The following is a 21,474-nucleotide window of genomic DNA, read 5'->3' on the forward strand; positions in this document are numbered from 1 at the left end:
GACTGGGGTGATAATGACAGAGTGTAACGCTGAAGTTTATTGTAAGGTGAGATAAAGGCAAGATGTGTGTGTGTGTTTGTGTGTTCACTATGTTAGAGTTACTGCAATGTAATCTGATGTGAGCTGGTCACAGATGTTGAGTCATTGGTGTGCCAAACATTGCATGTAGTGTCAAATGACTTATGACTTGTTGTCATTTAATGTACACTATTCTGCTTTAAATTAATATATTAGATGTAAGTATATGTAGATGCCCTGTGCTGTAGTCGCAGTTACAGATGACTGAATTATCTGCATAATGATGACAATGAAGACGATGGGTGTGTGTGTGTGTAATTATGAGCCATATTAGAACTGAGCCGTAATCACTCACACATGAATGAATTTAACCGACCCAGGAGTTGACCCTAGCACAGTCACGCAAGTAGACACACACATAACCAGCAGCAACCCCACCATCACCAACCCAAACACACACACACACACACATCAAGGCAATGTAACCTTAATTCAGAAGAATTGAACATCAATGGTTCAATCTCAGCTACGTCACCATTGTTGAAGACACACAGTACAGCGCAATCATAAAATTTCATTTTCAAGGAAACAATTTATATTTCTCATTTTTTAAATGAATTTTTCTTATCAAAATGTAATACTTCTAAGTTCTCACTTTTTTCTCATTTGTTCCAGACCAAACAGTTCATTCAGAAATAATCAACAAATTATTTTATAAAGACCATTTGTAATTTACAGTCTAAACTTTAGCACCAACTCCAACAGGATTATTGCTGTTGATAGAAAAATGGGTTACACACTAAGCATCATTATCGTTAGTCCCTCTTTAGTGTTATGCCACAAAGCCGACGAACAATGTGATTATAACCCTCCACTTAAAACATAACCATGTGTAACATGTGTGCAGCACATTAGAGTGACCTCCCAACATGTCTGCTTTAAATGCTCCAACAGCTGGAAACCACATTGACGGCCAGCTCCTTGCTTACCCCTGTGTCTGGATAGGTGGTCCAGCCCAGCTCTGAGGTAGACTCTGTTGTGTCCAGCAGCATCACTGCATGGTGTAGAAGCAGAGACAAAGATGAGGTATGAGAAAACAGAGACAAAATAAGTTGCTTTCGCTTTAAAATTTTACCACAGAAACAGAGCAAGTGCTAAAAAACAAAGGGACTGTGAAACAGAATCTGTAATCATGAGATATTCTCTCGAGAGCTGAAAACCACAGACTGTGAGATTCTGTGATGCCATCAGGACCTGAAAAAGTGGATCTGCTCCAGTGATGCTGCACTTTGTGGAACTTCTACAATCAGTCTTTTGTTAAACACCAAACATAGTTGGGAGCTGGTCTTCTGTCAATGGGACCAGGACAGGTTTTGTCTGCTTTTCTCTCCTGTCGTTTCCCCCCATGCAATAAAATCATGGAGAGCTCCAGCTGTGTGCATCTGTCAGACCTAATAACTGATTGTGAATGTTGATGCACTTTGGCACAGTGTTCTGGTGTTTAAAAAAAATTAAACTGATTGACCTGATGGGGCAGTATGATTAAAGGTCAGATTTTCAGACTCTAAAAGGCCATAACATATACTGTCATTTTATGTTGAAACTTATCGAGCTAATGCTTCTTGTAGTTTGACCCACAGGAAACTGTGTCATGTTTTTGTGTTCAGTGTTGCTCTTTTGTCATAGATTTTAACAGATATTTGCTCATTTCTCCTGATCTGTAGTGAATGCAAGATAGCATATGACTTTATCATTGGAGTGTATTTGCCTGTTATTTGCTTTTAGCATTGAGTGCTTTAAAAAGCAAGCTGGCAAAGAAATTACACACAGGCACACACACACATACACATCAAGTGACTTAAATGTTCAGTGCTGCATGCTGACACATGGCAGCTTCCCACACAAAACTGAAGCCCTTGAATTTTCCATTAGTATTCCAACACTGTGGTGGCTGCCGCTCCTTTAGTCTGGCACAGTCTGCGCTTGGTTCTGTTTAAGAGCCACCGATTGAACGAAGGCCAAAGTTTGCCATGCACACAGAGGTGGCAAAAAACATCAGACTTCAGGTCTGAATGCCTGCACAGATGGAGTTAATGGAGACTAGCATGCAGTGCCTGATTTCATCAAGCACAACACTAATCACCTAAAGGGCTGTAGACACAAATACACACTCAGAGCATTGTGGGAGGCTGGAGCCATTCGCTTCTGTTTACTAATAAATAATTCTCCTCATTGTCGTCATAGAATTTTTATGCTTTCGTTTCCATTTCATGTCACACAATCGTTCAGCGGAGAAAGGGACGCTTTCTTTTTCTCTCTTTCTGACAACCAAACAAAGAGCGGCTGAAAAATATTATCTACATAATCAGCACACACATACACGGATTTGAAAAGGTACCCCAGTCCACAAAAACACCGGTGAGCCACTGAGACTGATGCATTTTTATTTCTGTCCCTGAGGTACACACAGGTTCCCTCTGTTTCTCTCAATAAGTCAAACAGACAGTAAGAAAATTATATTGTTTGTGACTTATGACATAAATCACCCCCACCCCTCTGTGCTCTGACTGTTCTGTAAACAGATTTTTTAGGATTATACCCACAGATGGAGACCCTGCAAATCTGTCCTGCAAGGCTTCATTTCCCTCCTCTCTTTTCCCTTCACAAACCCTTCTTCAGTCTGTGTTCTCCTACTAGCTTGCCTTTATGTCAATCTTACTAAATTCACACATTTTCCATGGAGGTCCTCCAGGATTTGGAGTGAATTGTATCAATTGTATCAAGAAAAGAATACAAATGGACTGTGACAGCTAGGGATTATATGCAGCCACAAGCTTCAGAATAAATAGTTTTCAGTGCAGCGTGTGTCTGGACAGCTTGGCAGCTAGAAACATAGGAGCAATCAGGATAAAAATCAGCTACCAAACCCACTAACCTGGAATATTTAAAGCCTTTCAGAGGAAGTTCCATTTGTGACACACCTTTCCTGCTTGGATTGACGATGCAGCAGGACACATGTTCTGTTTTAGCTGAGTGATGACATGAAAATTTCTTATTGATTAGCTCTATGTTGATCTTGTCAACACTAATCCTTTATTTGTCAAAAATAAAACATTATGTTTATGCATAAACATGTCATGCAGGAGTCACACGTGATCACATATGTATTGTGACCTCATTAAGCACCATCCTATTTATATCAGAGAAGATATAACACGCACACACATGCTGCAAGTGTGTCATTCTAAATTCAATTAACCCTCCGCTTCAGGGCACAGTCATGCATAAATAATACATTGCAAACTTATTTTGACATCAATATTTATGATTTCACTATTTAGTTTCTTGTCATGGGGCCTTTGGGACAGAGGTCCTCACATCGCCTTCGCTCTTTCTGGGACAAACCTGTACATGAAGGATTGGAGGAGTGTTCAGAGGGCTTCATGCATGTCTCATTGCGTGGCATTAGCATGTTGAATAATTCACCACGACATTCTAAGATAAGTGTTGAGTGCTGTGTTAGACACACACCTTTCAAGGATTAGCTCTAGCTGAGCCATCATAGCTCTTGTGTGTGTGTGCGCGTGTCTGTGCGTGTGTGCTGGACAACCATGAACAAAAGAGAGGGACATTTACTGGCAGTAAAAGGCCCTTTATTTAACTCTCAGATAGCGTTCTCCATGTACACACACACAGTTATAAAGCCTCTCTGTTATTGGTCCATCTGAGGGCTAAAACACTCAAAGTTTGTCCCTTCCAGCTTGGAGAAGTGCTGAGTCTGCAATCTAAACCTGAGTGCCTCCACTCTGATTCTGTACTTGCTCTTCTCGATACCTTTACCACCTCCATTTTGTCCCTTTGTGTGTATTATTCATCTAAAAAGTGACAGCAGGGTAGGCATCCCTGTACATTAAATAAGAAGTGACGCTGTGCTCCATTATTGATGACAGATATGCTGTTTATTTGGAAAGTGCCTTGATACTCAAAGAGGAGACAATAGTTTAGAAAAAGCCTGATCATCAAAGGAGAGGATGATAGGATCCTGTTTGTGCATATAGATGTGTTTCTCTCATTCTGCCTGCGTTGTGGGTGTAAATGCTCTTTTCTCTTGTTGCAGAGGTGACCTACATTAGTCATGACTGCCCCCTCTACCACTGGAGTGTTCACTTCAGCTGAGTGACCCTCTCTGCTCTCTCCATCCAATTCTCTGTGCCCAACACTTTTCCTCTCTGTGTGGCCATGCATGCACCAACACTCTCCAGCACTAAGTGTAGCACTGTCGTTCATGTCACGCCTCTTTGACAGCCGCTGTATGCTACTTTGCAGCATACTTTTCGGGCAGGAGAGCCACTCTTGACACTCTGCACAGAATTCTGGTGTTAATATTAGAATAGACTAGAGGAGTGTGAGTGTAAATTATGCCTTAACACCAAAGTAAATGCACCAGCAAAGAGTTCACAGGTAACAGCAAGTTACAGAAACACACACACACACACACACACACACACATTCACAAAAAATTCCCACAGTGCCTGCAAGTGCTCTAAACAGTGGTCAGGTTGTGTTTTGTCTTTTGTCCACTCATCCACCCATCTCCACCCAGTTTTTATGCGCTCCAGATGCTCCCACCCATAGACAGTCAGTCAAGGACAAGGCCTACACCAAACCATCATTACAAACAACCACAGCGTGAGAGTGATACGCCAAGACAGAGAGGGAGGAGGAGGGCGGAAGAGCGAGGAAAGAGGGGGATTAACGTGATTCCAGAAATAAGCATGCACATGTCAGAGGGAGTTATCAAAAACTCTCTGGCGGTTATGTTGAATAGAAGTGCAGCTGCAACAAACAGCACTTAAGCCAGGTTAGATGACTCTCTCTGAGCAGGCAGAAACAGGTACAGGTAGGAGGCCACTCTCTTCACTGATCAGAAGACATCCACTTAAGTTAGAGTCTTTCATTTAGCAGTGATGGGATGGGTTTGTGTAAGCACTTTAGGTAATAGTCTGACATTTGGAGAGACACACTGATTCACTTTCTTGTTGTTCAGAAATGTTGGAATAACAAGTGTTAGCTGTTGAGACCAAGCTGTGCCATCATGTTTTTACAGTTTTGGAAAGTCACATAAAAAGCCCTAATACAGAGTTGGAAAGGAGCTGGTAATCAAATGTATTGAGGTTTTCAGAAGAGAACATCAATAGCACTCTTATCTCTGGTGGTTACATAGGAAGCATTTGCCAGCCACTGTTTACGTACCTGACCATTGCATTAGGTCTGTGAGCTAGTGTGGCTTTGTTAATGCTGTCATATTAACATTGCAAATTAAAACACTGTTAAGCGGGTAGCTCTGGGAAGCACTAGAGAACAGGATTAACAGGAGTCAACTAGCAAGGGATGTTTGCCTAGCATGCACCCTTTCTACACCGTTCCTACGACATCTCCTTCTGCAGTGGATGCAGTGCATAAGCATAACCATTATTCAGGTTGATAGTGTTTTTGTAGTAGATAGCAGCTTTTGCCCTTTTTCCAGTCTGTGTGTTGAGCTAAGCTAGCTGTGTATGGGCTATTGTTTACAGTACACAGAACAGACATTGAGATAATCAGTTTCCCTGATCCTCTGAAAGTCTCTATTAATTAATTTAAAAACAAGCCTAAAATATGTAGAACAATATACTTAAAAATACTTAACAGCGCAACAGATGGAGTAGAGGTATAGGATCAAAATTAACCAGAACTTAACCAGAAAAAACTTCTACAAATAAATTTTAATCATAATCTCCACTCTCAGCAGCCTCTAAGAAGAAGGAATGTAAATCTGAGAGGAGATCAGTTTACTGTAATCTCTTTGTGTCATGTCTCAGTGGTGAAGCCTTTAACAATCAAACGTAGCTCTCAGTCAGTTTAGCTGGTGCCAACACACAAACTGCCAACCAGCAGCTTAAATTTGAAATTCAAAACTAAAAGCTGCATTCCAGTGTCACAGCAGTCCATGCCACGCATTCATCTTTCAGTTACATGTTGGCTCTAACTCCTTGCCTGTCTGCACAGGCGCATTATCTATGACGCTATCTGCCACGACACTGACTGACTCAAAGCAGAGAGTCTTGGCTCGCAGCCGTCTGAGGGCGTCAACCTCTCATATGGCAGATGTGTGATTCATTTTAGAAAAGAAAAGTAGCCTAATGTCATTACAGCACTCTCAACAGCCAGAAAATCCAGCAGAACATTAAATGCTAGAACTAAAAATAAAGCTGGGTCACAGCTAAGTGTTGCAGTGTTGATGATGGGGATGTTGCATCCTCCACTTCCCACCAGCATGGGACTTTTTTCCTCTCACTGCTGCCCAGCACATATGCCGTCCAGGAAGATGGGAGCAGGAAGCTTTTCAGGGCTGTTAGTGGCATCCGGTCTGCTGCACTCCCACTGTGACAAGCATGCCATTTATTTTCTTATCACACTTTCTCTTAATTTATCATGTCCAGAGAGAACAGCTTATTACACCCAGGATAGGGGAGGTAATCTGTCTAATTAATACCCATTTAAAGCCAGAAACAAGTGACGGCATGAAAGATGGCCCTGATGACCTTAAAGTGCGAATGTCAACATGCTGCTGCTCCGCCTGGTTTTTCTTAATGCTTTCTCTTAATGCAGACATTGGCTGTGGTGGAAGAAGTATTCAGATCCTTTACTGAATTTTAAATCTCCATTAAGTGAAAATACAGAAGAATTAGCTACAAAATGTACTCTAAGTAAAGAAAATGCGTGTTTTTTAGACCTGTGTGAAACTTAGTATCACCCTGTTTCCCTTGAAAGTTTCGTTCAGAAAAAACCTTCATAAATAGACACTTTTATATACCACAGTCATATGGCTTCACCATCAGCACAACTAAGCACAGCACACATTAAGAAGCTTCCGTGTATGTGTAAGCTGGTATTCAGATAATAGTTTAAAAAGATCTATAGGAAAATGTAAATGCAAATAGACAGCTATCCTCATGCTAATTATTCAGTTACATGTTAGGGCTAATAACATTTTTGTCTACAGCTTGTGATGCCTGTTGCCTTTTGGCCAAAGTCAAAACAGATTACCTTTTTAGGGTGTGACACAAGGTTCACTAATGATACAAGGTTAATTTCTGGAAATGCACAGCTCGCTGAGCATCACTGCATCTCCGCTCATCCATGACGGGAAGAGCTGGAGGGGCATCAGGTGTGCCTCCTGCACAGGCCTACTCCTTCAGTGTGGCGTGTTATTTCAATGTGAACATGGATTCCTCCACACAAATCCAACAGCCATGTGGCTTCACATCGACACCCCACATCAACAATGAATGTGGGCGAACGCATCAACACTTACACATGAGGCATGAGAGAGTGACAAATCAAATGTCACTCACACCCTGTTGTTGTTTGTCTGCATGCAAAGAAGCAGACAAATATTTAGTGTAGAAATTAAGGTAAACATTGTTTTTTGTTTGTGTTGTGAAAACAGACAACAGTACAGTTTGTTCGTGGTGTATCAAAAGCATAACAGGAGACAACCAATAATAGAAAGACAGACAGCAAACAAATCAGTTGACACACACAGCTATACAGTCCAGACATCATTTACTGGGATGAAGGCCAAGGCAGACTCCAAATCCGCCTGTCATGATATAACTAGATGTTTCAGTTTATGTGGATTTATAAGTACGTCTATACTATTGGGTTAATGCTGTATTATGCAGCTCTATTTCAATTACACAGAGTCGGTAGGGCAGCAACACTGTGTGGCCTCTCTCCTCTCTGTCATTCTGTCTCATCTTAGTCCAGGCCATCTGTTACAGCCGTGGCTCGAGTCTGTGGCGCGAGGCTGACATATAAGTTACCTCTATTATAGACTATTACAGACACACAGTGACATACACTCATACACACACCTCGTAGTAAACTAAAGCCAAGGGAAGATGAGCGTGAACAGGTGCGGCTCCTTTGCAACTTGCAGTCATATCCTCTGAAAGTAATTGCGTGCTGACTGCTGAAGCTCTCTCTCTAGTATTGGGGAGAGGATGTTGGAGCTATGTATAGGCAGGCACTTTTAAAACATGTATGCACCTATAACACACACACACACACACACATATATATACATATATATAAAATAATAAATAAAGGCAGCCTGACTCTTTAAATAATCGCAGGTTTCTCAACTCAGCCTACTCTGCTCTGGTGGAACACTTCATGTATGGATTCTCACTTAACTGTCCATCATTTTCTGATTGTTTTTTTCTCTCTTACACGCTTGCTCACTTAATTTTGCACTTTTTCAGATATGTAAAAGAAGAGAAAAATGGTAAAAAGGGAGTAAAAAGTTGGGGGTAACAGTGGTGGAGAGGGCATATTGGTCTCTGGTTGTCACATCATAAATGACACGATGAGGGAAAAGGAAGAGGGGGTTGCCAAGTCCATAGACAAAGACAATCGGTTTGCGCAACTTATTATTCATTTGTATTCTGGAGTTTGATAGGTCCCGGCATGCACCTGGCACTTCCATGCCAAGGTTCTGTCTGATGTGCTGCTACAGCGGCTCACACAAAAATCTGCAAGCTTTTTCTAACACACAGATGCATGCAAAACTAACACACATAGGGCAGCATGAGAATAATTATATTGAGGGGTCCCAAGCTGCAGGTGGAGCAGTCTGGACCCAAGATGAGTTGAACTACCTTGTATTGATGCGGCCTTATGCACCATTGTTTCACACATTGTCAAAACTGCCCTTAATTCCCAGAGAGCCACATTCTTTACATTATATCCATTACAGCGCCCATCTTTCACACTTGACTCACATGGCACAAGTACACATGCAAACTCTGCATCATGCTACAAGCATGAACGCACATGCACAAAGTCAGAGATTTTTGAGTAAAAAAAATCATTAAAAAAGTTTAGTTCTTACCTTCCTCAGCTGAATTAGGCTGGAAAAACAGACAGAGAGATAGAAAGACACTCCACATCTCCACTACAGAATGACACTGACAGAAAGAGAGGGAGGGAGGGAGAGATCATGAAAGAGAGAGAAAGAGGGAGATAGAGTGAATGTGTGTGACAGAGCGGGAGGTGGGGGGTGAGAGGGGGTGGAGTCTGTTAGCTCTCTTTATCCAAGACAGAGAGAGAGAGAGAGAGAGGGAGATAGACGAGAGGATGGGGGTGTGGATGAATGGATGGATGAGGGAAGGAGAAAAATATTTACAGAACAGCACATACAATAAGTATGCTGCCAAGCGAAGAGGTAAACAAAACACTGTTGTCACAAAGACAAGAGGGGAGAAAGTGAGAGGAGGAAAGTGGGAGAGAGATTTTATTATATGAGAGAAACAAAGACAAAGAGAGGGAGAGTCAACAGGAGACGGCAACAGAGAGCGAAGTGGAAAAATTAACAAACAAGTTTGTCTCGTCTCTAAAATAACTGTCTAGACGTGTCTATCTGCAATCGTTCCAGTGCTTCACTAACGCCGCCTGGCAGACTGGCAGATCCCTCACATGTCTGTGCTAACTTGCATTTTTCAAGTTGTGGCATGCAAGAGTGCCCAACTTCTTTTTTCCTGTTTTTTTTTTTAAATCTCTTATAGTTATACCTTTATGGAAAATGAATATTATTTGGACATATTTTTGGACGCTCACCCTGCTTTATGTGGCAACCCCCTCCTCTTCCTCCCGCCCTTCCAGTCTCTCACCACGCTCTTTGCCTCACAGGACAGCTCATCCAGACAGTACGTAGACATGCACACACACACAGACAGCTGAGCACCCCTTCTTGTCTGTGAACGCCACTCTGTGGTCTGCATGCAGTACTGCAGCTTGTTGATGGGTTTTCATGCTCCAGTTCACTGCTTTGAGTGAGACTGCTGTAGACTCTTGCAGGGAGATGTGTTGTACTGGTTTGACACAGTTAGATGGCCCCATTCCCAGCTGGCCAGGGAGGCCCTCTATCCGACACTTGTTTGCTATAACTGGGCTGAGGTACATGAAGGTAAAATGAGGTGGAAAATGACAGATTAGGACTTGCCCTTTGTTCAACAAAACACGTTCCCTGTTGCTTCGATCACTCAACAATTATATATATTTTATAGCATTGATTCATAATTAACCAATCATCTTCTAAATTTAAAAGATTCTTTAGGTTTATTTTTAAACAAGAATCATTGCCTCATAGTTATATCAACTTGTCATGTTGCAGTTTACATCCACATCTGTCCATCCATTCTAATATCTAATGAATGAATGAACAGTGAAGTTGATCTTTGGCCTTTTTTCTATGTAACATTATAATTTGATTGTTTCATCAAAGTATATAATTTGGTTATAATTTATAAAAACTGGTCCTCTTATCACCTAAATCTGTTTATATTATATTCATATATAGTTTTTTTCTGGAGTCCAAGTCATTGAGCTGTGTTCACAAGTTGAGTTATTAGTAGGAAGCTAGTTTTATGAGTTCAAAGTGCAACTGTATTTTCTCTGTGACAATACCTGTCAGATAATTTTCACATCGGAAGCTGTGCAACCCTAACAAACATCAACAAACTGTAGATGTATTATTTAAACACAGCTGGTAAGCAGCAGCAGCAGTCACAGAAAATTCAGAACAGAGATTTTGCGGAAACATGCTGTAAAGGGAAATGCAGTCAGTACAATGCAGAAGTGGGTACCAGACAGACCGCACACAACCTCACACAGCAGCAGGTATACTACACATTCATGGTAACTTGCTTTGACTCATTATAGACAAAAAAGTCAGAAGTCACGTCATGTGTTCCCTCAGACGAAGGAAAACTTTATTTCTTTTTAGTTCTTCAGTCACTCATATTATTACAGCAATAGAAAAGCAGTTCAAAAGACAGAGCATAAGAGCAAAATATACATATTAAAATGTGAATATTGTGGAGACCAGAGAAGCAACATCTTTTTCCATGGTAACAGTATGTCCAGAGTGCAAGAATTTAAGAGTGAAAGTAACAGATCTGACTGGATTATGAGGAACCACGATCTCACACCACTCTCTCACTTACAGTAAAAACATGTAACAAATTACTCACACAAAAAAAACCATCTATTAGAAAGTAGTCAGACTGCCAAAGTGCAAACACAACACTGTTTCCTTCAGTGTGTGCACATCCAGATGAAGATGTAACTGTGCAAACACTGACACAACATTTATGGACTCGCTACAACTGCTGATCCTGATACAGTCAAAACTATATACATATCTTTTCAGAGCATTACAAACAAATACTTTTTTTGTGGGTTAACCACAGAAATAAATAGAATTAATTTAGTGTTTTTATTCTTACATAAATGCCATGTTTTAACTGAAATGTTTGTTCAATCGTCAAAATACCACTAGTAAACACTTTAAAGCGCAGTAAGGATATTATGCCCTCTGATGCAATAGCTGCTGTTCTCTTATTGAAACAAGCTTCAAGTACAATGATGGATGAATGTATTCTCTGCACCATTACAGCTGGAAGTCTTTTACACATGTTGCCACCTGAGTCTTTAAATTCAGCTGCTGGCTTTTTTTTCATCCTGGTTGTACCCTGCAGTGAAATCCTGATACTAGAGAGGTCATCCTGTGCTTTTGGCTTTGTTCAGGCTCGGCAGTGATAGACTACATCACTCTCATCTTCAAACACTTAACAGAATTGTCCTTTCTTTGTCAGCAAAACCCCACTGAATCCAAACACACAAATACAAGCACCCTCTATTGTGGGGATGTTGTGCTTAAGAATAATAAGCAGTCTTTCTATTCAAAATCTATATTCAGTGTTTTTTTATGTACCTGAAGGAAAGAGGGGCTGCATGTGTATTATGCCTGACTCAAGGAAAACTCAGGGATTTCTTCCCCCCTGGCAGCAAGGCACATCACACACGACAGCCAGTGTTTTTGGGTCAGCCTACCAGGCTCCAAAACCAGCTTTTCAAGCTTGACCTTAATACATTAAACCCCTAAATCCTGCAACCTTTTTACACTAAAGACCTGGGATTTAGCGCTCAACATATGTTGGTCCTTTTATATGGCAAAATGCACCAAGCATAGCAGTGGGAAAGTCAACAAACATTAAGCACTGGTAATTCATTTAAGTTTGGTCCATGTTTGAAACAGGATTAAAGGGAATTCTTGTCAATCATTTTATGGGCAAGTCTCTAAAAACATACACTCTAATCTTATTTCTACATTAGCACACTGAGTTGGCTTTTTCCCAGCAGGCACTGCTGCATTATTTACAAGTTTTTTGGATAAATCTGTGCTAAAAATGTTCCTTCCTTCTTTTCTCTAAAGACATTCATTGTTTCACCATGGGAAATTTCTCAGTGGGGGACATAGGGGCAGGTTCTTTGGTGTCTGACAGGCCTATTTCAACGGCCTCAGGCACTGGAGAGTGGGAGTCTTTCCCTACACTTGCAGCAAATCCTTGTGCAATGTCATCAAAGGTCCTTCCTTTTGTCTCAGGAACTCGCAAGAAGGTGAAGATGAAGAACAGAATAAGGAAGACCATAAAGATGAGGAAGACGTAAGGGCCACAAATTTCCTGAAAGAAGGCGAAAGAGTTATTAGACAAACTGTAAGAGAAGTATGTTTGCACATGTGATGGATTTTAATGATGCTATAAAAAGGCTATAAGTACCGCTAGTTTGGGGAAACCAAGCCCAACCAAGAAGTTGGCAGTCCAGTTGGAGCAACCAGAGACAGCCATGGCAGCAGGTCGAGGCCCCTGAGAGAAGAGCTCGGCCACGATGAACCAGGGGATAGGACCAGGACCCATCTCAAAACTGGCAACAAAGCCAAACACAGCTACGATTGCCAGATAACTTAGAGACTGGTTGGTCTTCTGCTCAGAGAAACAAAGAAGAAGAGAAAGATTGAAGAAGGGAACGATACATTGACATTTTGTGAGAGCTACTTTTAAATGTTAAAATCATAAAACTAGAACTAATTAACTACTAAGTCAGGCATAGCCTAGCTGCACTGCATGGTACATAGCTGATAGATAGAACAATATTCACTCACCACTAAAGACAGGGAAATGGTCATAATGAGAGCACAAATGGCCATTCCTCCCAGTCCAATCAAGTGTAATGTCCTTCTCCCTGCCCGTTCAACCAGGAAGAGCTAGTGTCCAAAGAACAAAAATAATTAAAAATATCAGTGAAAGATAAAAAAAAACATCTGGTTAAAGGTAGGGTAGGAGATTTCATTCTGATGCACTTTTTGTTAAACTAGAAAAGGGCATTTTCTTTCCTGAAGAAAATGCAAGTTTGATTGCTGCAGCTGAAGCATTGCTTTGAATGCTGATGTGAAGGATTGCTCTGAATTGCTGGAGAATCAGAGCTTTGTATGCCTCTGTGTGTCAGCTTGTCACCATGGTAACAGCAGAAAACCACTCCAACTTTGAGAGCCTGGCGTGTGGAAACGATTCAGAATTAGAAAATTCTGAATACAAGTTTAATAGAGCAGCATCTAATGAGCGTTTTAAGACTACAATGGAGTCTGTAGATTGAAATTTGTAGGAGATACATTTGGCAGATGACCCTCTTTGATAGGCTCTCTCATAGACTCCCATGTTAAAAATGACACTGAAATTGCTTAATATTTGAACCGAATGTCCTCTGTGAGATGAACATTTTGATAGTTGAATGGCCTAATGCTGAAGATACGCTGCGCCAAAAACGTACGGAAGAAGAAGAAGAAGAGGGTGAAGAACAATAGTTGGATTGCCTAGCAATGGCAATCAAACTAGTTAGTGTAACTTGTCTTTACAATCCGATAGCAACCAATTAGTTTGGCGGTTTCGGCTTAAAACGAAGAATATTAATCATCCGTGGAAGCTATAAAGCGCTAAAAACATCAGCCAATCCTCCGGGGCGACCCTGCGCGGAGTATTGGCTGGTTGTCACCATTGACAGTAAAAACTATGGACAGAGCCTCCGTGACGTCACCCGTTTGTTTCTGAAGAGCCGTTTTGAGGCTCGGTGGGAGGTTCCAGGACGTGATGACCGCCGCCATGTTGGCAGCGTCACGTCAACTAAAACTCCGATTATGGACAAAGAGGGGGAGCACGAGCGGGGTTTAGGGGGGCGCGCGATCGTGGAAGCAGGAAACTCACGCTGTGATACGGCAACTGTCTGTCACTCAAGCGGCAACGCCCATAATTAGGCGTAATTTTAAGTCCGAATACCATTGAAACGAGTGAGTTGTAAAAAAATTCACCCTCCCTACAATTGACACTAGCAGAGAACCTATCATCTGAGACCAGAGTGGTTTTTTGTACCAGGCCGTAAACATGTTTTTTTCTGCTGTGAAGTCGGCCATTTTAACATGGGAGTCTATGGGAAATGACTCGCTTTTGGAGCCAACCCCCAGCTGTTGCGGCGTGAATTACAAGTTTTGACACTTCCGCATGGGCTTCCACTTTGAGCCCCGAAGGTTGCCGCTTGGTTGTCACTCTCTTCCTGTTCTGCGCGCACCAGAGAGGTACGTGCATGATTGCATGCTGGTCTTCAGGTAATGCACGTCCATGTGATTGGGAGGCGTGGCTTCAGGGTGAGCTCCGAGAGAAAGGGGCGTGTCTTTACTTTGGAAATCTGGCTGAATCTCATTGAGTTTTCAAAATCTCCTACCCTACTTTTAAAATGCAACCTGTGTATTTACTTACAGAGACAATAGTAAAGACAGTGTTGACGACTCCAGCTCCTATGGTGGCGTAGATGGGCTGAGTTACACCTGCTGATTCAAATATGCCTGTCGAGTAGTAGAAGACCTGGAAGATGAGAGACGAAACGTGAATATATATTTTTAGAAACACATTTCACAAACTAACACTGTGATTTGACCATATGGGTCAGGTGAGTTCAATCGATTTTGCAGCCTCTACCCACAGCCTGCAGGTATTTAACTGTGGCTGCCAGACACTGCTAATGCATTCAGTCAGCCTGCTTACATGACCTTATTGACTAAATATCTAGTAAACACCACTGTGCTTATCTGTCTCCTTTTTGACCCCATAGAGACTTAAATTATTCTGCTCAATCTAGTGCTGCTGCCAGCCAAGAAGCATCTCTTGTCTTGTGGCTTGTCAGAGACATTTGTATCATTTTAGTGATTACTTCTTTAAAGATTTGTGTTTGAGTTTGAAAAATGTTCTCTTGATGTAGTGGAATTTGATAAGTATTACCTCACCATGGTGCTGTAATATGGAAACATGACCTCTACTCACAGCATTGATGCCAGACAGTTGCTGAGAGAGTTGTAGGACGATGGCAATGACAATTGGTTGGCGGTAGTGTGGGGAGCGGAACAGTTCAACGATGGTCACTTTCTTTTCCATGGCCATCTTATTTGCTTCCTCCTTCATCTCGTGAATATCATCTTCCACGTCTTCACAGCCACGCAGACGCACCAGTGCTGTTAGAAGGGATGGTTAGACAGGAGATAAGACCCAATTATGCAAATTAAAACGGCCTTAGCCATTCGAGATACAGCCTAATAAAACCTGATGCAACCAATGCTGAGTCAAACTAAAAACTGACCTTTTCTTGCTTCTTCTTCCTGTTTTAAGACAATGAGAAGGTATCTGGGGCTTTCAGGGCAGAAGGGCAGCATGATGGTTTGCACTATAGCGGGCAGGACAGTGAGGGCAAGTAGCAGAGGCCACAGAGCATCTGAGCCCAGCAGAGACTCCAGGCCAAAGATCTAAACACACAAACAGACAAAAAACAGAAAACTGACTCATTTGCATCTATTTGTTTCACATTTTGTTTTACTCAGACTAGAAGCTTCACATAGCTTACATTCTTCTCTGAACATAATCACCATAACATGGATTGACTGTTATCATACCTGTGCCACCAGGATGCCAATAACTACGCCCAGCTGGTGCAGTGTGCCGAAAGCTCCTCGGACGGCGGTGGGAGAGATCTCGCCCACATACATCGGGGTTAGGCCGGTGCACAAACCGCAGAAACCACCGATGACGAGTCGACCGAAGATGATCATCTCAAAAGACTGACTCAATTTGGACAGCCCCATCAGACTACCACCCAGCAGAGCCAGTATGTTTGCTATCAGCATAGACTTCCGTCTAATGAGAATACACAGAAAAAATTTTTTATTAAAATTATAATATAATAACACATTTTCTTACTACTATCACTCAGTACCTCATTTACTTATTCATTGCACCACAGTGTTCTCACCTGCCAAATTTGTTGACCATGGCTCCAACAGAGACCGACCCAATCATGCCTCCCACACTGAAGATGGCCACAGCAACGCTCCACACCATTGTGTTCGCTCCAGGGGTAAGAGGCTCGCCGTACCGGTCAATGGACACATTCTGGAAAAACTGACGCAGTTTCTGTCAAACCAAAGGAGAGCATGACACGGTTAGAAGTGGCTACTTTGAAGAAAACACTCGACATCTGGTGAGTTCAGGATGAAAATTTAAAAATCACTTCCACTTGGGGGCAGTATAGCCTTTAGTATTGACATAAAGCACTGCTGTGTTTATGAACAAAGGCATAAACATCTGCCAAAGCTGCAGTTTACTATTAAAGGATCACTATTTCCTATATTAAAAAAACAGATAATTTGGTTTCTTTTAAACAGGTTGTATAAGATACATCTCCATAGTCAGTGTGTTATCTAAAAGGGACAATGGTACAGACTGGATAATAAAACAGGACTACTGACACAGAGACTGAGTAATGATGTGCTGTGGACTAATCCGCATATTTTTAAGGATGTTATCCCTGTTTTATGTTGCCAAAGGCTCTTATTTTAGCTCTTAGATTTTTTTAAAAACCACCAACAGAAACATTCATTTTAACACTTTCTGGACAATCTCTATAGACAGAAATGTAACTGATGGAGGCAGCAGCAGAAAAGCAATACATGTGTTTTGTAAGGTGAAATTACAAGTTTTTGTTAGTGGAGTCTGGTGGCTTATATATCACACACACACACACCTGTTCGGGTGCATTGATGACTCCAGTGTTGTAGCCAAACTGTAATGAGCCGATGACTGCTGTTGATACACAGTACAGAAGGTAGGCGGTCACCTTCTTCTTAGGCTGTTAGAGAAAGAAATAGAGAAAGACAGTCATAGAAGGTTCCTCAATAACACATGACAGTTTATGTACAATTGTTCCCTCAGTTTGGATGGTGGATGTGGCCTGTTCCTGGCTTTACAAAGCTCTTGTTGTTTACACTGGTAATAACACGTCATCGCATTTCTACATCTACTCTCGCCTCTTGTTTTCTATTCGCTACATTAGTGGCTGCAGAGTCTCTGTGACACCTGGGTGTTACAACATGCAGGCAGCAAGCTCCATGATTTGCAGCTCTGAGGTATTTCTCAGATAAGTAGCTAAAGGTCTGAATCCTATTGTGAATGTTTTCTCCTGCTGGTTTCAGAATTAAACTAGGCTTAGTGCCTAATAACAAGCTAATGCACCGACATTAATCCTTTACATGGGGTGAGAAATTTGTAAATGTAACACTATCCAGCCAAATGAACTCAACACACTTAGCTTAAACCGCTATGTGGGCAAATTGCCAAACATGAAAATCCCACTTTGACTTAACCTCATGACTACTTTTACATAATGCACAAAATCTCTAAGAAGTATTTCACCCTGTAATGGGCAATGGCTGATGTCCAAATAGGCTCATTAATGAAAAAGGAATTCTGTTTTAATCCACTTTCTTCACATTTTTGTATCCGTGATGAGAATGAATACATTGTTTTGTACTAGCAGTGAAGTCTAAAGCACTTTTACACAAAGTCCTACTGCTCCACTGTACATGATGCACATGTCAGATATAATAAATTAGTATGTCACAGAGAACAAACTGCCTCAATATGAGCTACATTTTGGCTTCAAAGCTCACTGACTCACTCTGAAACTCACTGTTCTTTCATCCTGTTAGAAACCAGTCTTCCCTATACTGGCAACAAAAACAGCAACAATACATAACACAAAATAACATTTATGGCTGAGTTCATATCAGGTGCAGATTCAGTTATCAGAACCATCCACATGGTTTAGAAAGAAATGCCTTGCAATGATGAGGAAGTCATGTGTTACTTCAAAAAAAAGTCACTTGACTGATAACAGAAAATAGTTCAGCCGCAGCTGATAATTGTAATACAGCTACATTCTTACAGGAATGTCATGGACATAAACAAGCTGAATGCAGTGAAGTAATTATACGTGACAAATGCAGGCAAAGTGGAGATGTGTGAATTTTAAAAATAATCATCACATCGCATGATGCAGGAGGAGGTTAGCTGACCAAAACATGTGAGCATGTGATTGTGTGTGTGTACATATGTGCTCACCACATATTCTATATTTACACAAGAGCTACCCAGTTTGAACCAAATGTGGCCCACTGCTCCAACGTGGTGTTTTTTTAAATTGTTTAATTGTTTGATTGTTATATGTTATTTGCTAGTCAAAATGAAGCAACTGAGGCAGTGACATGCAAACAAAAAAACAGTAGTTTTACCAGTTTTCAGTCAGGGGGTGGTTGTTTTGAGTGAATATGATCCCTGCTCTTATCATGCAAACAAAACATACTTGTTGGTATTTATTTTTATTATTTTAGCCCTTCTTAGCACCTCTGCATGTTTAACTCCCCCGCTTGACTCTAACAGTGAGTCTAACAAAGTAGAGGCCCATTGAATTGACGGCTGACGTTGTATTGACATATTGTGCACGGGATTGCACGGGCATGTGTGCATCCAAGTGCGTGTGTGATACACAGAGGCCAAACCCATAACACAACCTCTGCAGCTGCGTTCCACTGTTACACTTCACAAAAGGTTTGATAAATTTTGGACTAAAATACAAATATGGAGGAAACACACTAAACTTGACTGAATGTGCAAAGTCTATAACACCTTTGTGTCCTTATAATATTTACTATGTGGATCTGGTAATGTAAATATTTTCACAATTGGTTCAAGAAGTCAAAACTCTTTGACTCTTTACTCTCTTAACTTTTGTCCAAACACCACACAGTTACATTACGTACAAACTCCACATTCATGTCATCTTGTCATTGCTTCCAAGCTGAAGTAAAAGTCTTAGGTAACATCAGTTAAGTAAGTCCACACCGCTGATTACAAAAGACAAACTACACCAATGCTAATTTCAAAACAACTCAACCTCTGCTGTTTTGCATGTAACCTCTTGATACATTCCTTATTCCCTTTACAAGGCCCCATTTTCCTAGGTTCTCTGTCATACCACTGGTCCCTTATCCCAGCACTATGCAACAATTAAAGGCAAGCAACACATGTTCCAGCTTGCCACCCATAAGTCCCGCCTTAGTCTCTTAGTCATCTCCTGAAATGCATAACTCCTATTTTTTTTTCCATTTTCCTAGTATGGAAAAATACAGACTCAATACACCTGCAGTGTAAACATCTGTCTTCTGTATTGTATATAAACTCATCAACCTCATCAAACATTCACCACTGCTGATGTGTGTTTAATGAAAGTTTACCTTGTCATCCTCCAGCTGTTGCATGGTGAGAGAAGATTTTCAGAGGACCACTGAAAGTTTAACTGAAGCTCCTCAGACCTCTCTCTTATTTCCTTGTGAGCACACACTGTCAGTAGGAAAAACCTGAAAGTAAGCAAACACAGAGAGCAGATGTAACAATTACAGTCTTTCCAGAATGAACTATGAACATTTGAAGCATCAACATCAAGATTCAAATGGTTGCTGAGGTTCATACCACACCTCTTAATGCTTTTAGTCCAGACCTAATAAACACTCAGATGTCTTTTCTCAGAACTGCTTTCAACAATCATCCGTCAAAGCCTCAAGTAACCGTAAACCCCTCCTCCTGCTTCCGTCCCTTACCGCCTGTACTTATGAAAAATTATGAGAGCGGTTTTGCAACTTCAGCTCGCCAAATTAAATAACTGTCGCTTTGCTTCTTTGATTGTTTTATTTATCAATATATCCATGTAAAGCAACTAAATAAAACACCTCAGTGTGCGACAGAGGGGACCATAATCCACGCAGAGAGCAGCCGCAGGTGATGCTCAGTCTGTTTTACGCATGTCAGGAAACCAAAACTTCAAGTAAGTAAAGTAAAGTAAGATCAGAATCAGAGCAGGAGGAATTTGTCTCTTAAATAAGCAACCGGATCTCACAGAACTCCATCAATCACATGAAAAGAAAGTTTTTATTCTGATCAATCTAAGACCGAATCGGTGTTATCTGATATATTTTTATTTTAACACGCCGCCTGAACGATTCATCATAGTGAAAGAAAATGCTTACCGTTATGTGAGGTTATTGTTATGCAGTATTCTTTCTCGTGCCTATATTGTTTGAAAGTGCTAACTCCGCCTCGCTTCCCCCTTTTAATAAGTTGTGCACATGACGACAGGCACGTTGCCTTTTCTTACTAAAGGGTGCGTAAAAGTTTCCTCGCTGCAGAGCTGATGCGCTTCCGCTCAGCTACGGAAGGAGACGTGCTCCGGCGGGCGTACACGGCGCTGCGATGCAAACGGTGCCCTGAAAGGAGTCTCTGTCCAGCTGCTGATGCTGATGCTGCCCGTCGGCGGTCCACCGGGGGCGCGAGAACAAAGGGCAAAGTGCGCGAAGTCCAGATACAAAGCCTGGTCACGCAGACATCATGAGACCAGCTCAGTGGGTGGTAAACAAACGAGAAGCCCCCTCTAATTCTTCATCACTCATACTCACCACAGCCCACCGTAATCTCAGCGTGGTCCAGAAGCTTTTTAAATTCAATGTACTATGACACTGTAGGAGCTATATACTGTGTTAGTGTAGTAGTGAGTAGTTTGTCGTTTTCAGTGGCGGTTTTGGGCACGGGCAAACCGGGCGGTCGTCCGGGGCAGCATCACACAGGGGGCGGCACGAGCAGATGGAAAAAAAACATCTGTTCGGCGGTTTTCTTTTCTATATTATCGATCACTGTGTGAAGAATTAGCAAATTAGCGCCCCCTGCAGCTGCAGGCGCACCTGCTTGCTGAGTAGCTGCCGTACAGAAGCTGTGTGAGAAGGTGAGGGGGCGCGGGGGAAAGTTCACCTCTGTCCTGACAGCGTGCGTCACTGTGTGTTTGTGTATAGTAGCGTGAATAATCGAAGGAGTGAGAGATCTTACCGTTAAGATTATTAAACAACACGGAAGTTTTGGGGCCAAACCGGACAGACAGCAGTGCTGCAGGCAGAGAGACAGAGGACTGTAGTCTGATGCTGGACTGAGAGTTTGATACTGCGCGCTGTGTTTTTATATTGTCCATAGCCGTTGTTAGGCAATCAAAATCTTGTTCGTCAACCTCTTTCTTCTTCTTCTTCTTCTTCTTCTTTTTTATTCTTCCGTAAGTTTTTTGGCGCAGCGTAGCTTCAGCATACATTGACCGATTTAA

At 41.7% G+C, this 21,474-nt stretch overlaps 2 protein-coding genes across 6 annotated transcripts in view; both read right to left on the reverse strand.

The window, feature by feature from the left end:
- The window catches only part of ephb6 (eph receptor B6), a 32,004-nt gene extending 22,932 nt beyond the window's left edge, over positions 1-9,072 (reverse strand). For both annotated transcript variants that reach the window (XM_028424393.1, XM_028424391.1), the window contains exons 1-2: positions 8,954-9,072; positions 1,008-1,072 (exon numbers count right to left, since the gene is read on the reverse strand). In XM_028424393.1, the coding sequence (XP_028280194.1) occupies positions 1,008-1,072; positions 8,954-9,011 (123 nt within the window). In that variant the 5' untranslated portion in view covers positions 9,012-9,072. The remainder of the gene's footprint in view (positions 1-1,007; positions 1,073-8,953) is intronic.
- Positions 9,073-10,906: 1,834 nt separating this feature from the next.
- slc2a3b (solute carrier family 2 member 3b) lies at positions 10,907-21,313 on the reverse strand. Of its 4 annotated transcripts, none has more exons than XM_028424453.1 (11): positions 21,210-21,313; positions 19,571-19,693; positions 17,023-17,127; positions 16,252-16,412; positions 15,896-16,136; positions 15,586-15,748; positions 15,273-15,460; positions 14,712-14,816; positions 13,067-13,168; positions 12,684-12,887; positions 10,907-12,587 (listed from the first exon to the last, which is right to left on the reverse strand). In XM_028424453.1, exons 2-11 carry the CDS (start codon positions 19,592-19,594, stop codon positions 12,342-12,344), a joined length of 1,539 nt encoding a protein of 512 aa, XP_028280254.1. In that variant the 5' UTR covers positions 19,595-19,693; positions 21,210-21,313; the 3' UTR covers positions 10,907-12,341. The 4 variants fall into 4 exon arrangements, with proteins under 4 accessions (XP_028280254.1, XP_028280253.1, XP_028280251.1 ...); XM_028424452.1 differs by lacking the exon at positions 21,210-21,313 and adding an exon at positions 20,786-20,892; XM_028424450.1 differs by lacking the exon at positions 21,210-21,313 and adding an exon at positions 20,360-20,493.
- Between the last annotated feature and the right edge of the window lie 161 nt (positions 21,314-21,474).

The sequence above is a fragment of the Parambassis ranga genome, chromosome 16, assembly GCF_900634625.1.
Source record: "Parambassis ranga chromosome 16, fParRan2.1, whole genome shotgun sequence".
Classification (NCBI taxonomy): Eukaryota; Metazoa; Chordata; class Actinopteri; family Ambassidae; genus Parambassis; species Parambassis ranga.

Coding starts and splice junctions, on each gene's coding strand:
- slc2a3b (XM_028424453.1), bottom strand. CDS start 19,594: ATGCAACAGCTGGAGGATGACAAG. Junction 16,413..17,022: donor TCATCAATGCACCCGAACAG/GTGTGTGTGTGT, acceptor TTGGTTTGACAG/AAACTGCGTCAGTTTTTCCA. Junction 15,749..15,895: donor TTGGCATCCTGGTGGCACAG/GTATGATAACAG, acceptor TTGTGTGTTTAG/ATCTTTGGCCTGGAGTCTCT.